The sequence below is a fragment of the Athene noctua genome, chromosome 2, assembly GCF_965140245.1.
Source record: "Athene noctua chromosome 2, bAthNoc1.hap1.1, whole genome shotgun sequence".
Taxonomy (NCBI): domain Eukaryota; kingdom Metazoa; phylum Chordata; class Aves; order Strigiformes; family Strigidae; genus Athene; species Athene noctua.
Genome location: NC_134038.1, coordinates 158126230 through 158144157, shown reverse-complemented (window position 1 = coordinate 158144157; position 17928 = coordinate 158126230). Strand labels below are relative to the sequence as shown.

Here is a 17928-nt window from a genome sequence, read left to right as displayed (position 1 = left end):
AACAGATATGTCAAAATTTGTAGAAGAAACAAAATTAGTTAGGTAACTCATGACAACACAAGATGGACAAGAACTTAAAAACAGCCAACCCAAAGTAGGAAAATTAGTGGCTTGGTAGAATATGCAAGTATGAATACTGAAAGGAACTACCCAATATTCACTGAGTTTAAAATTGCACCAACACATGAAAAACACATGTAGACAGTTCTATAAGAACCTCAACAACAAAAAAACACCTCCAAAAACGACAAACAAATGTTATAAAGAAATAAAACAGAGAATAGTATGCACAATAGTCTATAAAATTAGTTACACTAGCTTATTTGGCAGTTGTATACTATGCTCTCTTAGGAGGAGAATCATGAGATATATACTGACGGGTGATAAGAATAGGTAGGTGCACTGAAAAATTCTTTCTCTACAGTGATTGTGAGGACTGAATTTTTTATCTAAGTAAAGAGAACGTCAAAGAACCTGAAAGACAAATTTAAAATATGGGCCAATTGAAAGAAGGAGATTAAGTGTTTGCATTTTCCTTATCCCACAATGCAAAAAGCAGAACACATAAAATTATGCCACAAGACCATAAATTCAAACCTGATCAATGGAAGTATGTCATGTATGCTATACAAAGCATAATGAACCATAGTTAACCCATAGAACTCATTGTCACAGAACACAGATTTAGAATTTGCAGGTTTTTAAGCCAGAAGAGACTTTATTGTCCAGTTCAATTTTCTGTGCAACACAGGCTCTAATCGTTCATCAAACAGGGCAGACCTTTTTAAAGGACATCCAGTGTTGACTTAAAGACTTGACATAATGAAAAACCTATTACATATCTGATATCTTGCTCTAGTAGTCGTAAGTATGCACATTAATCAGTCTCAATTGGTCTATTTCTGAACTACCAGCTGTTGTACCAAAGCCAAAAGCTCTTTAAACAAAACCAAACCGAAAAACAAAAAACAGGGAAAGAGCTGGAGTGGCTATAATATGTACAGATCACAAGAATAACCAGTCGTATTAGAATTTTAAAAGATTTCAGACTTTTCTGTGTCTTTATATAAAATGATCTCTTATTACTGCAATTTAGGTGGAACTGTTACCTAAAGTTGGAAGGGTTTCTGGCACCTTCCTATGAAGTATTTAGCATTGGAACACATTACGGAGAGAGGTTGTGGAGTTTCCCACCTTGGAGATGTTCAAAAGTCATCTGGACAAGGTTCTGGGCAACCTGCTATAGGTGGCCCTGCTTGAGCAGGGCGGTTGAACAAGATACCTCCAGAGGTCCCTTCCAACCTCAACCAATCTGTGATCCTGTTACTGGTCACTTAGTAAGGACACTGATCTACTCTAGCCTCATAATTCCTGTGGTCACTGCATGTGGGAGAGGGAGGGTGATTATGCAAGATTTAACCACGTTCTCATCAAATATTTAGGCTAGTTTGTGATGGGTTAAGAATGCACATGTACTTTGCCTGTTTGTGTCAAGGCTGAGGAACTTTTTGTCCCGTGGCTTGATTCAGCCCCAACTAGTTAAAAGCAGTGTAGTATTCTAAAGCTGTGGGCACAGTTTCTGACTGAGTGACTATCCAGGCAATAAGCCAACCAGTAATGCAGTAACATGTGTTGGCATGGTCCCACTGGCCACTCAGTCCTCTCAATAATAACATGTGTGAGAACCCCTGGATCAGTCTAGAGAAGACAACCTGCGAACTCCTAGGACCAAGTTCAGGACTGTCCAAAAGGAGGTGGACTCCCCTAAAGCCCACTGGCTCTGAGGTGACCCTCAAAGATCTGGTGACTGCAGATTAATACACATGTTAATGCAAAGGACGGTAAGAACCACAAGCCATGACCCTACTCTCCCAATGTATAACTACATGCCAATCAGAGGATATATCTGTTGCTGGACTGATTTCACACTATGGAATCTGTTTGGCTTTTTTTTATTTTGTAATTTTATGGTCGATGATTAAAGACGAGAAAATTCCTAATAAAATTCCCTCAATACATTTTTTTGTTTAAATTGAAGTTGCTAGAAATTCTGTTTTGATTTCAACATATTTCTACTTTAAATGGCTTGTGCAGACATTTCCCCTGAAAAGCTTTAAAATATCTTATCAAAATTACCACAGTGCTTGATGGAGTACACCAATGGGCCCTAGGGTCACTGAGCTGGCAGCAACAGTAAGTCCAGGTCACAAGTCTGTATCATGTAATGCTTTTCAGAACCCATGAAGATACAATTTCAAAAATTAAATCTTTGTTTCCCCTCCTTGATTTGGAGGAATTTTCACTTCTCCAACAATTACAACTTCTCTCTAATTTCAAACTGAACATTTATTCAGTCACCTTTTCCCCATTCTTCTTGTGCCGGCACTGTCCTTCAACCTAAATATGAATACTTTTCTCCTCCTCTACCAAAAAGGCAGTCACTCCCAATCCCTCCCCATTTTGTTAGTGTTTGCACATAAAAGCTGAGCGACATTCACAACATGAATCTTCCTTTCCCTAGGTTGTTCCAGAAGCTCTTTTTCCACATAATCATTCTAGTTTGAACTGCAGAAGACACTAGTGACATCTCATCTAGTTGCTAAAGCTGGAATACAGTGTCACTTTGAGCACTGATGACACTGTATTCCAGCTTTAGCAACTAGATGAGATGTCACTAGTGTCTTCTGCAGTAACACTAGAACTTTTCTGTTGCTACAGGGAATTCTAGTTACTGACCTATCCTAAGATTTTTTTCTCTCAGTTGCATCATATGAAGTATAGGATTGTTATTATCAAAATAATAAACCTCACCTTTAATGATGTTTCAAATCAATTGGCAACTATTTTATAGCAGAAATTCCTCCAATTAATCCCAGCCAGCACCAAGACCAACATGAGAATCACAGAAAAGGAAGCACACTGCCCATGTGCTGCAGACTGCAAAGTGCAAAGGGGAATCTACAACAGCTAAAAAGTGATAGAGCTGCCATCGCTCTCAATTGCCTTAAATTTTCTTCAGTAATCCCCACCTCTTTCTCCATAACATCCCATAAAGAATGCATAAAATGCTTTGTTCAAATTGAAGTAAATGATACCTACTGCATTTGTTGACTGCAGTGCATGCAGGTTTGATTCCAGGAGCTCAATGAGAGTAGGGTTCAGAGTATGACACAAAAATCTCCACAATTATTTGTTCTTCTGCTACTAAGAATATCCTTTGGATGCTCAAGGTTTAGAACTCAGTGCATGGAAAAGATGAGAGTTTCTGAGCATGACAGAACTGCAGATCTCAGGTATGAGGTGCAGATGCAAGGCATACTGAGCAAAAAAACCCAGTCTTGCCTGAGAGGGCAGAGGACCAGACAAAAACCTTAGTATTTCAGAAAAAATGCAAATTCCCTTCTGCCAAAAATCCGATAGCAATCCCTCAGTCATCTTAAAACCCTAAAGTGGGGAAAGAATCTCAATTTACAAAACTGGGGAGAGACATTGTGACTATATTCAGATGCTACTACTCTTTTGTACTCTCCTGAAAATGGAGAACCTGTGAGTAGATAGTTTAGTTCGATGAACTGCAACTACACACAGGTCTGGAGTGACAGTCCCTGGATAACAATCTCTGGTTTGGGTGAGACCAAACTATTGTCTGTGGTGCCAGGGCTTGGAGTAGGAACCCTGTTTGTGGGATGGGTTACTAGATGCCCTTCTTTCAGCCAGGTGACCCCTGATTCAAGCCTGGGGATGAAAATCTTCTCAGTTTTAAAATTATGTTTACATCCACAACTGACTAGTTATCTCAGACAATGGAGAGAGAAACAGGCACTTTTTAGGGCATGATTTATCTATACTTTTAAATATCTACTTCTGTATGAGAAGAACTGTGCCCTGAATTCCATTGCCTACACCAACTAAATCTCTTGACTATAAAGGGAGCCCAGAGCGACTAGCTTACATATAAATAAACACAATGTAGATGTCTATACTTAGCCAAATAAATCCCACTCCCAAAGTCCACCATGGCCCTAGCTGTCCAGATTTTCTGTAATGCATTCTTCTTTAATGACATCTACTCATCTGGAGTTGAGCCATATCGTTTCTGTTTCTTCAGGCCATGGAGCTTGCTATATCTGTACCTCTAGCCACACTGCAGTCAAACAGCCTTGTCTGCCTGTTTCCCTCCTAAAATGTCCCTTCTGGAATTCTGAGCACGTGAGTGGGTGGGTCTTCCATAAAGTCAGTGCAAGGACTCTTGCGAACAGTGGCATGCAGCAAATGCTGCTCTGCAGACAAGGAATTCTGAGACTCTTGTGACAGATGTACCCCAAGAATGTAGGGCTGACAGGAAGAGGAGAGAACACACTAATACCCACCAGGCAGGAAAAAGACAAGGCAGGATCTACACTGAAAAAACTGGCAGCTGAAAGGGGTTGCTGACAGTGGTAAAGTGAGCTGGCAGGTGGTGAAGGCTGTTTCCCTCTCTTCAATCAACCTCGCAGCCCCAAGACCTCCTTGCTTCCTGAGCTGTCACACAGCTGTCATCTGTTTCAACAGTGCAACTGTTCACAGAAGATCCAAGTAGGATCAACAGGCCCAGCACTGTCCTCAATCAAAAGTGTCTGAAACATTTCCCCCTAAAATTTCTCCAGAATCATTAGTCTTCAGACAGAAAAAAAACAGCCTGAGCAACACTAGACCATAAACCTATGGTTCCCAAAGACTGTTTCTAGCTACAATTCAATCAGTGACCAGTATAATAACTGCAATTACAACTGATAATACTGAGCAGTCCTGCATATTATCATGTACTTCGGACAAATTTAAATTACAATCCCAATCCCAGTTTGGGAACCACTGTTTTAAGGCAAATATTTCAAAATTACAAAAGCTTTGATAAGAGGTGGAAATGCAAAGATCATTTTTATTGCTTTTACCAATGCTCCAACTATAATAAAATGAAAATACTTAATATTAGAACAACCCAAATTTATCTAGGCTTAGCTTTATTTTGACAGGTCTTGAATTTCACAGCTGCTACACGCTAAGTCTAGACATGAATTTGAAAAACATCTGTTTGATCATTCTTTACATGTTAACTAGCTGAGTAACTGATATTTAAAATGTGTTTGCTGAGCCCTAGACAGAAACAGAATTTTCTGTCTACAGTTTCTGTAGAGTGTTGTGCCTCCTGTACTCTTCCCCATTACAGGCCCTGAACATCTCCATTGTACAGCCTGGAGCTGGAACCTCCTGTACCGATCAATTCCCTAGTTAAAGAGTTTGCCACAGAATAAACACCTTCCTGCAGATTTATGAATGTGAGTCTGAGTCTTCAATTACTTCTAAACATGGTCAAGTTCCTAGCTGGTTTAAAATAATGGTGTTATACCTACATTAAGAAGATAAGACAAATTGTTCTTTCTGAGTCTCCAATCTGCTATATACTACACTTTTTGACTACAAACTTGTGATTTAAACCATCCAGACTTCGGTTTCCTATCTATCTATCAAATAAGTATGTTAATGGAACTTATTTTTTTCCTTTTTTTTTTTTCTGTTTCATATATATCAACTGGAACAACATCAGAGGTAAAAGCCATCCACATCATATCAGATACCTGTACAGTGACAAACAGAATGGAATCTTGATCTTAGATGGGCTGATAGGCATTACTGTGGTACAGACAAGAATAACAGCTTTACTTCACAGTAGACATACAGCTATAAAACCCTTCATGCTACAGGATTTACTATATGAATGAGTATGAACATTCAGTATAGTCACAAGAACTTAAATAAGACATGAAATCAATTCTTTGCAATACAAGTGGACAAACATTGGAAGAGGTTGCCTGAAGAGGCTGTGAAACTTCTGTCCCTAGAGATTTTCAAAACTCAACAAGGCCTTAACAACCCTGTTTTGAGCAGGAGGTTGAATAGGAGAATTCCAGTTTCCTCCTCATGATTCAGCTGAATAGACTCAGAAAACTTAGGAAAAGACCATTTCAGTAGGTATTATGAACAGTGACATGCTGGACATGATCTAATAGAAATTGTAGAAAATGTCATCCATTCTTCTCTTACATGAATCATCCTTTTACAGACTGTACATGTGTACATTTCTGTAGGATCTTTAACAATTTTTCTGTAAGTAATTCTTCCCATTATATGTTCTGTTACTCCACAAGTTTAGCTTTTGAATGAATTCTACTAGGAAATTTAACACATCTCTTCAGCACACCCCTTTAACCTCTTATTTTCTTCTTTTTAATCATTGTAATACAAAATTCCAAAACTAGCATTTATTTATCCATAAGCTATTATTCCCCTTATTAAAAGCTTTCAGAATCTAGAGCTGTGCATATTAATGCACAGAATTTTCTCCACCACTTTTCCACGCATGCTGCTCCCCAGTTGCTTATTCTGAGGGGCTTTGTCTGACCTGTTTCAAAATATCTGTTAACAGGACTTTTACTGGAAGGATCATTCCACCATATAATACAAGGATTACTTTTTTCCCCCTAACTCAATCTTCAAATTTTTCATGACATACCTTCATTGGCCTCTTCAGCGCTTCCTGAATATCCACACGCTTCCGCATAATGGTCTGGTCTAGTTTGCGTTCAAAGGCCAACAGATCCATGTAGGCCTGGGACTCAGGAACCAGCTCCCGGATCTGAGAAGGAAGCAAGGAATATCCAAGCACTGGAAGCAAGAATCTACTATGTTCCAGAGCAGTAATACCGACACCTTCCCAGCCCCTAGACAGACGTGCTCAGAGGGAGTTATCCCTAGGACAGCAGTTCCCGGTTAGTGGGGCAGGTCTCAGTGGCAGGGTACAAGCATATGACTGAAAAGATGAAGCACAGAACTGAAGCTAACAAACTCTGGAAGACCCCAGATGGTTCCACAAGGCCTGAATCAGGGCTGCTTTTTTTCAACTGAGGTTTAGCAGCCTGTGAGCCACTGCTCTCGGCAATACAAAGTACAGTAAATTTGTCCTGTTTAAACTAAAAATGCTGGGTCTCTCTAGACTGAAAGGAAAGGGTGCATGTTCATGTTGATCTTTTAAAAACAAGTGTTACCCATTGTAAGTAAAAACTGCCATTTAGGAAGTCTATCTTTGTGAACTTATCTTCTTGGCTGAGATGAAATTGACCTTCACATCAAAGTTTCAACATGACCAGCTAGCTGTGAGGTGTCAACTTTCAATCTTGCCAACTTCTACTGGTATTTCAATACGTTAGCTAAACTATATTAGTTCTATCAACAAACCCCCTTTTTATTTTCCCTTCTCCAGAGAAGTTAGCAGAGGAGGTGTTATGAAGTAGGTCAGGAGGAAGACCTAACAATCTGATCTTAGAAATGGCCAAGTATACCCTTACATGAAAAAGTCACTTCTTAATTGGGAATAACTCATGCAGGCAAACCACAAAAGAAAGGAACTGTAAGTAATTATAATAAATCTACTGGACTGCCTTGTCTCTTTCTACAATATTCACTCTAGCTTTCATCTATATAATTAAAATATTTAACTGTTAGAATGCTTCTGTTCTATAGGAATCAAAAGCTAGTTGGTATTCCTGTTTTGCTTTAGAATCAGAAGTCTACAGTTTTAATTTGGTGTAAGGCACAAACACCTATGTGAGAGACACCAGGCATACACCTGTTCACTACGTTCTGCAAGGACATAAGAAATATTGTACAAGGTCATCCCAACAGTCATCTATCCTAGCATTGTGTCTCTGACAGCATTTGAAAGTTGTTGCCCCTTAGTACCTACAAACAGCCCGAGGCACTGTGCTCCAGAACCTGAATAGGCAGTGTGTGAAGAAGTACCTCCTTTTGCTCATTCTGAACCTGCCATCTGTTAGCTTCATGTGATACCACCGTCTTGCATAGCTGGAGCTGCAGTGGGCAGGCACTCCCTGTACATCTTTATTTACACATTTTATAGTGTTTTGTTGTCCCTTTCTCAATATTTTCCTTTTCCAGCCTGAAGAGGAACAATTCCTCCCTTCTGTATTTAGACTGATCAAGACTATCAAATAAATGTCTCTTTCAACCTTATTTGTTTGTTTGTTTGTTTTGAGATGCTAAAACACCTGGTCTATTTACAGCAGGACTGACACTTCGGAGAAGCAGAAACCACAGAGCCAAAAACTCTGTTCAGCTTTAGCTGAACCACTATATTTTTAACTGCTTGTATTCTTTCACAAAGTCTTAGTATCAGCAAAATAATAAAAGAACATGAACATTTTTAAGAGTGAAGCACGAAGAGCAAGCATTGCCCTGGAAACATCAAGGAGTTGCCAGACAGCTTGCAGAATAAAGACAGCTAGGCAATACTTCCTCCTCACAGTGAATACAAATCTTTAGACCCAACAAAATACCCCAAATCTTTTATCCTGTCCCACACAGAAAAAAAGATTCCTCAGTTCATGGAAATTAACCATGCTGTACTGCAGCCAGTTTAAAATTCTGGACCCAGAACACAGTTTGATCTTTTAACTCCAAGTTCCAGTAACAGTCAGTTCATGAACTCCCAGGCACACGATAATGCAGGGAGCTGGCCTACACAGCCCTCAAGATAAAGCATATACTACAGCTATGATACAACCTTTTGAGCTGGTTCGCAGGGTACTGGACCCAGGACCTAATGAAATTTCTAAAAAATCTGTAGAAACAGCAATAAGTGTTTCTATTCCACACTTTTATGTTTCTTACCACATGAAAGTGAAAGGGTATTTCCTATTCCATTCCTATAACCAAACTGGATGTTAGATATTATAAGATGTTAAGAAAGAATAAACACTTTAAAATCAGCCAGCAAAGATAATACTGCATATAATTCCTTGAGCTGCATATGGCTGCAGGTTGGGAGAGTATCTGGGAGAAGACTTGTACTTGCCTCTGCTTGGACTCTTCTCTAGGTATGTGTTACGGTCATAGTGAAGATGGGATACTAGGCTAGATCAAATGTCCACTCAGGCCAGTTTTGGCTGCTCTTGCAGTCTTTTGCTTTCTCATCCTACTATTGGAATCATTTTTTGGAGGCATGATCATGTTCCAATTTCATATAGTTTCATTTTCCAAATTTCTCCTCAAGGGTGAGAGTTAAAGGGGAGCCCCAGCAGTATCAGATCACAATGAAGAATCTTCTTTGTTTCTGGTACATCTTAGCTCAAAAAGATGAAGCTACACTTACAGTCCAAGGTACTCTTATATTCCGGTCAGTAATATAACTCATATTTCAGCCTTCTTTATAAGCAACTGAATCACGGTTATCTTGGTGTATACATGATAAGGATCTGTGCAGCTTGACTAATTCGTTCTTCCTGCATGGCTTTCCCTAACTAAAAAGTTCATAGCTCCAAGTCTCCTCTCTTCTACAAAAGTTCTAACTATAAATATGTAGAGAATATTTCAAGACCTGAATTCTCCTTTCTGACCTTTATCTATTTCAAGAAACTACAAAGACCCCCTAGCAGCAGCATCACATCATCTGAGGTTTTGAAGCATGTATGTTAAAACTCATCTTAAAGTTATATGGAAAACTGGAGCAGATTAATATTAAAATTAGTAAGATAGTGTCTTTCTAGAGAGTGCAGAATGCTTTTTTCCCTACTGTGAAAATTCAAATGTTGCAAAATTTTGAAAATTAGTAAGAAAATATTATTAGTAAATTATGCACATTTATCCTTGACTTCCACAGATTTTTTATCAATGGAGACAAAGAATGGAAAAATTTTAAGAGCGGGGGCAGTGAGGACAGTGTGCAGGGAATAGCATGATGGGAGAGGCTTCTCACAATTTCCTTGTATAAGCAGCATAATGTGGGGGCTGCATCACACGTGCCTGTAAACAAACACGCAAGTCTTGTCAAACAGCCAGAATCAGAAACCAGTGAACAGATGCAACACTCCAGTCTCTGGGATACGAAAAACATCACAGGATGCTGCTATGACTGGCACAGTATGACAGCTTGGAAGGCAAGGACAACAGGCTGCACACTAGGGAAGGCTTCATTCAAATGCTGAGAGCTGCATCGGAATAGATGATACTGTGAGGGGCATCTCCTACACGTCACCTGATCAAAGAGACAAAGCCTTTTTTAGACATATTGGAGGAAGCCTCCTGGTTGCAGGCCCTCATACTCATGGGGGAACTTTAACCACCCTGACATCGGCTTTGAGGGCAGGAGCACTGGGCACAAGCCCTGCAGGAGATTCCTGGGTTGGACTGATGACAGTCTCCTGACACAGGTGATCAACAAGCCAAGAAGGGGAGGGGCTCTGCTGGGCCCCTTACTCACAAAGAAGGAAGAACTGGTTGCGGACAGGAAGGTTAAAGGCAGCCCTGGCTGTGGTCACCATGAGATGGCAGAGTTTGTGATCCCGAGGGAAGCAAGCAAGACCTGGACTTCTGGAGAGCAGGTTTTGGCTTGTTCAGGGATCTGCCTGGAAGGCTCCTGTGGGACAGTGGGGATCCCTGGAGGACAAAGGGGCTCAGGGAAGCTGGCTGAACTTCAAGGACAACCACTTAAAGCAAAGGGGCAATGATCAGACCAGTGTACAGAAAGTTGAGTGGTCCTGGCAGGAGGCCAGCAGGGCTAAGCAGGGAATTCCTGACTGGCCTCAAATGCAAAGAGGGAGTGCACAGAGCTGTAAACAGGGATGGTCTGCTCAGCGGGAACAGCACAACAGTGCCTGAGCATGCAAGCCTGAAAATAGGAAAGTCAAAGCTCAGCTGGAATTGAACCATGATGGGCAACAGGAAAGCCTTCTGCAAGTGGATCAGGAGCAGAAGGAAGACTACAGAAAACCTGGGTCTGGGTCTGGTTCTCTTTGCTCATGTCAGAAGCCACAGAGAAGGCCAAGACACTCAGTGTTGTCTTTGCCCTCGCTTCTCCTGGTAAGTCCTGTCCTCACGCCTCCCAAGTCCCCAAGCCAACGTCAGAGCCAGGGCAGCACGGCTGTTCAGAGGGACCTTGACAGGCTGCAGAAACAGGACAGCAGCTCAACGCTGTAGAGTTCATCAACGGCAAATAGAGAGTCCTGCTCCTGGCACAGAATGATACCCTGCAGTGGCATGGGTGGGCATCAACTGAGTGGAAAGCAGTTTTCTCATGATCAACAAGCAGAGCATGAGTCTGTGAGGTAAGCCAGCCGTGACAAAGGTAAGCTGCAAAACGGGCTGGATTAGCAGAAGTGTTGCCCTCAAGTCAAAGAAAGAGGCTGTTCTTGCTACGCCACGCTTGTGAAGCTGCTGTGGGACATCCATCCTTAGTTGAGGGTATTCAAAACCCGACTGGACAATGTCCTGAGCAACATGATGTCATTTGAACCTGTTTTGTGCAACAGTTGGTCTGTTGTGTGACTTCCAGAGGTCCTTCTGATCCAAATTATGTGATTACTGAGGCTTAAACAGTTTACCCAGATCATGGTTTGGCCAGATATTCAGTTAATCCTTTGTGTGTTTGAGGACTAAGTGGTCACTTTCAGCCTATATGTTATAGAGACTAAATTACAGTTTATTTTTATTTTATTCTATGCAACTGCTAATACATGTTATGTACTACACGTATTGCAAGTAAAATGTACAAGTAAACTATTTATATTATGAGCACATATGCAAACAAGGCTTACAATTCCTCAGGAGGGTTACAAAGGAGTCGGTAGAATGCTAGTCTATCTGATACTCTCTAAGTATATTTAAGGATATCTCCGAATCAAAAATTGTGGCAGACATTAACACTGACCAAAAGTGAATAAGAACAGAGCAGCCATACAGCAACAGGGATTCTCCATAAAGTTGGGCTACTCAAGCATACTTTTTTTATACAGGCAGATGTAGCCCAGTAATGACACTCACTCTTCCAGAACACTGGCTAACTAACCTTAACACCTCTGAAAACAAGACATTAAGATCTACAGTTCATCTTTGTCCTTCCCTTACTTCAGACCTGGCACTAGTCATCAGGAATGGTTAATTTGTCATTACCAAACAAACAAGCAAGACAGGGATAATCTACTTTTAAAAATCCTCAGTTCAAACCAGGTTAACAGTAGTACTGTAACAGCTGAAGTATCTAAGGCTATGGGAGAGGTAAAGTTGAGAAACAGAAATCTTTTGCTTGGGAAATAGCATGGATGGAGAAGAATAAGCAGCCTTCCATCACATTTGAGGTTACAATTTCATACCTGAGTGTAGCAGATTACACTCAAAACAGTAATCAACATCAGATGCCAGTTTCTGTCAAAATGGCTAGAGTACCTCATGTAGAAAGTACGTTGACTTTAAACCACTTGTAAGGTCCAGTGGTATAAAAGTAAAATTAGTAAAACTTGATAACATATTTGAATTGTCACAGGGAGTTAATGTTAGATCTGATACATGCCCATTACATTTCCACTTCTGTATTTGCAGCTGAAAGCAACATTTATCTCATCATTAATCAACGGTGTTAAATAGAAGTGTCAGTCTTCAGAACAAGTCCATACAGGAAACAACTGCTCTGATGTACAATAACTTAGTTATCTACTAGATGATTTGATAAAAGGATGGTCACTATCTATGAAGCAGAAGCAATATTGCTACAGAAAGAGATGACTGGCTGTTTCTCTGGTGAAACAGAAACCTTGAGGAACACTGCTAGTAGGAGATGCAAACAGGAGTACTGTAATGCCTGGGCCTCTGCTGAATTCAATACAAAAGTAATAGGTTGAAGTCGTCTGGCCTGTACTATACAGGACATGTACCAGCTCCTCTCAGCCTTAACAAATATTATATAAGAAAGTATGAGAGAGGCAGAACTAAAACCAAACTGTTGCTTGTGCTCTGTCAACTTCATCTGCTTCAAGCATGTCTGAATACTGCTCTCCAAGACAGACTCTTGTACTGCCAGATTCCTGGGTTAGAGGTGTACTGCACTTATTTGCAGAAAAACTAATTTTGCTGTGTTATGAACACTTTATAGGGCAATTCAGATAGTACTGCATAGCAGTAACTGTCCTTCTCCCTGTGTTTATTTATTGTTCCATTAATCTTAACCATAAATTTTAGCATCAAATTTCACATACTATGCATGACACTGGAAAAAAAAAAAAAAAAGCTACACTGCACTGGGCCAAGAACTAATCTTTCTGGTTCCACTAGAAATGACCCATTCACTGATATGTCTCCAAATTTGACAGTGAGGGACTTCTTAATTTAAGGTAACCAATAAGCTTACTTATGCTGTTTGATTTTTAGTTGAGATGTCATTGATAACAGATCAAATGGCTTGAAGAAATCCAATAGTATCAACACAATTTCTGTTATCAAAGGACCCTGTGATCTCCTCAGAAAAAGGCAGGCTTGTTGAACAAGATTTAATTTTTACAAAGCTGCACATGGGTCTATGAAGCATCAAAGTGCTCAGATGTCTTCACTCAGGTAAAGGCACAAGGATCTCCTCAAACAATGTAAAACTTAACAGAGAGATCAAGAGAAGCCTGGGCACGGAACAAAAAGATCCCTCCTTATCTAGAGAGCAGGAAAATCTTCCAGAGGGGAAGAAAGATTCTCCAACTTTGAATTTATATTTTGCTGTCTGCCTGTCATCGAGAAAAGGAAGGGCTGTGTGTGAACCCTAACTGGACTTGGCTGTCAAGCAGAAAGGAGAACATAAGAAAAATATTGTTTAAACAACAGAAGGGCATACTCCTCTCTTTCTCTGCACCTGCAGCAGGGAGTAATCTAATCCAGTAATCCTTAGCACAGAGGTGGAATCAGCAGTCTTCACTTCCCAACCCTCAAAAAATCATGTTCTAATTCAAAAACTTTTCCCCTCTTTTTATTTTGATAACCCATTAACTCCTAGTCCTATCCCTTACTTAGCCCCAACTCCATCATAAACATTGTTATCCTAATAATTCAGTTGTGTTGGGGAACGGTGCATTTGTAAATGTATTTAGAATGTTACCTTTATTCTGGCTATCTCATTATCAAATAAATATTAGCAAAGGAAGAACAGTTTCATGAAAAAAAATATTTATCTGTTTATAGTCACACAGTTATGGGAAGAAAACCAAAGAGTTAAGTCTCGTTTTGATTTAAAGTAGAGAAGAAACATGGAATGAGGTCAGATAAGCCTGTTATGTGCGGCTAAAAGATACCAGCAAGATTTACTTTGATTTCTCTACAATGTTTTAAGCAGAATGTCATGAACATTTCCCAGTTATGAAATAGAGTCATGGACATTTAAATCTAGACTAAACTCTCTCCAGTACACCAAAGAAACAAGTCTGCTTCAGTCTCCGAGGCTATAGAGAAAGATACACATTATGTCAAAACTGATCTAATGTGTCCATTCCAAACTAATTACTGCTGTGGCTGGAAGAGTACTAAAAAGCATCATGTAAATTCCAAATTTATTCTTCTAAATATCAAGAGACCTAGCTGTATCACTTCTGCAAGAAGATTATGTCCCCTCCATTCCTTAAAGATGTCAGAAGTAATGGAAAAAATAAAGGAAAATGGGTATTTTAGACTTTCAAGTGGTTCTTAGGGATACAACCGTTCACAAGAACTTTTTGAGGAATTCACAGTGACACACACATAAAAAGCCATGTGTTGTCCAAGAAAGCTGAAAAAAGCAGTAAGACAAAGATTCATTTTTCATCAAGGCCAAGTGATATATGAAACTTTACATCTTTCAACAACTCTGACTTGGCATTTTTATTAAAATGATCCAGAAGAGGACAAAACACACATAAATGCATTAAAAGCTGTAAAATTTTTAGTTAATCACATCCTGAAAAAACTGTAAGACACTTCAGAAAAGGCTTTTTCTGAGTTTGCTGACTGAGCTGCATGATGGCAGATGAGTTGCGATACTGAACAAACACAATGGAATGCACAATAAAGCAAGCAATTTATCAGTACTGGTGGGTACTAAAGAGACCATGGCTACTGAGGAAAGTGACCAAAACTCACTGTGGGTAAGCTATTGAAATCATCTGCATGAGCAACAGACAAAGATGCTTGGTTTAAAGAAGAGGATGGTGAAATCAGAAATAAAGCAGAGCACAGGGATATGGATCCATACCGTGGTGAACTGGGAGAAAGAAGCAAAGAATGTAGGACATAGCTACATCGTGGGGACTCTCACTGCTTCCCAGGGAAATATTAAAAGGATTTAGAAAATGGTAGGGGAGGAAACAATAGCCCCGAACACCACTGTAGCCTAACAGACCAGTGCAGTTCTTAAATACATGAGCAGGAAGACTTGGAGCAAGACTAAGGGTTTTACAATTGTTGCCATACTTGGAAATATCATAATCACTGAAAGAACACCAGAGTCACAAATGAAGAAATCTACTGACAAACTCAAGAAAATTCTGAGAAAAGCTATTGAGGTGATTAGCAAGTAGGAAAACATCCTCTATAATACAAGGTTCCATGAAGCCAATTAATTTAGCTTCGCTTATGAGTATGTATCTATTTACACAAAAGAAAAAAAAAATTTCTCTGCCTGTCAAAGTGACAACACGATGAACTTGAAATTGGTTAAGTTCAGATTAGAATTAAAGTGAAAATTCTTAGGAGTGAGTGGAGCCAAACACTGAAAAAATTTGACAATGACTGCAGGGAATATTTCATCACTAGTGATTTTAAAAACATATGCTCTTACTTACAAGTAAATTCTCAGGCCTGTCTTGTAGAAGTTAAACAAAACCAAAACAAAGTAGCAGTAAATTCTCATGACAGAGTCAGACTTCAGATTGTCTAGTTGTATGACACTAAAAATAAATTAATACTTTTCTTCTCCTCCCAGAAGATCAAATATGTGCTCTTTCTTTAAAGTCTTCCACAAGAAGGCTAGTCACTCTCTAATAAAATTAAATAAACCACTCAATACAAATATTAGGAGTTGATATACAAGTATGCAGACCACAAAGAACAGACAGAATACTGATAGGAAATGACAGAAAAATAATCAGCGTCAGTGATGGAAAACTGGAGCTTAAGCTGGGGATAGAGGTTTTCTTGAATTGCACTCATTGCCACTGACATATCCAAGAAGAGAGACATATGGAGGAATAGATGCTAGATTTCCCACTTTTGCAAAGAACAAAGCCATCTCCCATGCTCCTACCACCACACAGCAAAACATAAGTCTCCAATATTCTCCTATTGCAAACAGGTTAGCTCTTGACTCCTCCTTACTGAAAATAAATTACAGGAACCATTTCTGTGACTTTTGCCATCAGTAAACAGAGGCTCTGGGAAGTGCATTTTTGGCACAGACAGTTTTCTAAAGGGGGTTGTTTGGGTTTTCATTAGCATCCTTAGCTGAAGTTTGGACACCAGCAAACCTAAGAAATATATCTCTGTCAGCCTCATTGACCTCCAGCATGACTGTATGTATAAAATCTTTCCTGTTGACAGACTATAACCCATTCTGCCATAAACTTAACACTGTATGATCTTGAATTCTGAAAGAATTTGAGTCTCTTCAAGTGAAGTCTTGATAGGAGTACAGGCTACAAAAAAGGCTATATGCAGCTCAGCCTCCCTTGATCTCCAGAAGCCTTCAGTGTTGAGGCAGTCACTGCTTTGTTGTGTTCTGCTGGAAGGTGCTTCTGATATGCCTCGACTAGCAAACACCAAAGTCACTCACATCCTGGGAACAATCCATTTGAAATTCTGAGGTTATGTTGATGAAGAGTCGTCAAACACACAAAGGATTCACTGAATATCTGGCCAAACCATGATCTGGGTAAACTGTTTAAGCCTCAGTAATCACATAATTTGGATCAGAAGGACCTCTGGAAGTCACATAGACCAACTGTTGCACAAAACAGGTTCAAATGACATCAAGTTGCTCAGGACATTGTCCAGTCAGGTTCTGAATACCCTCAACCAAGGATAGATGTCCCACAGCATCTTCTGGCAGCCTGTTCCAATGTTTTGCTATCATCACTTTGTTTGGTGGTTTGTTTATTTAAAAAAAAACCCAAGAGTTCCTTATACTGAGTCAATTGCCAGTGCTGCAGTGAGTTAATGTTGCCTCTCATCCTACCGTTGGGCACCTCCAAGAGGAGGCTGGCTCTGCCCTTTCTTCACCATCTCCTACGGCAGTTGCACTCACCAACAGCATCTCCCTTTCCCCCTTGTCTTCTCAAGGCTGGACAAACGGGGCTCTTGCAGCTTCTCCTGGCAGGCCTGTGCTCCAGCCCCCAGACATCCTGGTGGTCCTCTGTGGGCCTTACTCCAGAATGTCCCATCTTTGTGGTCCGGTGCCCACAAGTCCAGACGCAGCTTCACAAGTGTGGCATAGCAAGAACAGCCTCTTTCTTTGACTTGAGGGCAATACTTCTGCTAATCCAGCCCGTTTTGCAGCTTACCTTTGTCATGGCTGGCTTACCTCACAGACTCATGCTCTGCTTGTTGTCCATGAGGATCCCCAGCTCCTCTCCTGCAAAACTGCTTTCCACTCAGTTGATGCCCACCCATGCCACTGCAGGGTATCATTCTGTGCCAGGAGCAGGACTCTCTATTTGCCGTTGATGAACTCTACAACGTTGAGCTGCTGTCCTGTTTCTGCAGCCTGTCAAGGTCCCTCTGAACAGCCGTGCTGCCCTGGCTCTGACGTTGGCTTGGGGACTTGGGAGGCGTGAGGACAGGACTTACCAGGAGAAGCGAGGGCAAAGACAACACTGAGTGTCTTGGCCTTCTCTGTGGCTTCTGACATGAGCAAAGAGAACCAGACCCAGACTCAGGTTTTCTGTAGTCTTCCTTCTGCTCCTGATCCACTTGCAGAAGGCTTTCCTGTTGCCCATCATGGTTCAATTCCAGCTGAGCTTTGACTTTCCTATTTTCAGGCTTGCATGCTCAGGCACTGTTGTGCTGTTCCCGCTGAGCAGACCATCCCTGTTTACAGCT

At 40.5% G+C, this 17928-nt stretch overlaps 1 protein-coding gene across 2 annotated transcripts in view; it reads right to left on the bottom strand.

The window, feature by feature from the left end:
* Positions 1 to 17928, bottom strand: part of SMARCD3 (SWI/SNF related BAF chromatin remodeling complex subunit D3) — a 70985-nt gene that overhangs the window by 30710 nt on the left and 22347 nt on the right. The window contains exon 4 of one of the 2 annotated variants that reach the window (XM_074900862.1): positions 6551 to 6673. The exons of the other annotated variant lie outside the window; for it this stretch is intronic. Coding sequence (XP_074756963.1) covers positions 6551 to 6673 — 123 coding nt within the window. The remainder of the gene's footprint in view (positions 1 to 6550; positions 6674 to 17928) is intronic. 2 annotated transcript variants of the gene reach the window in all.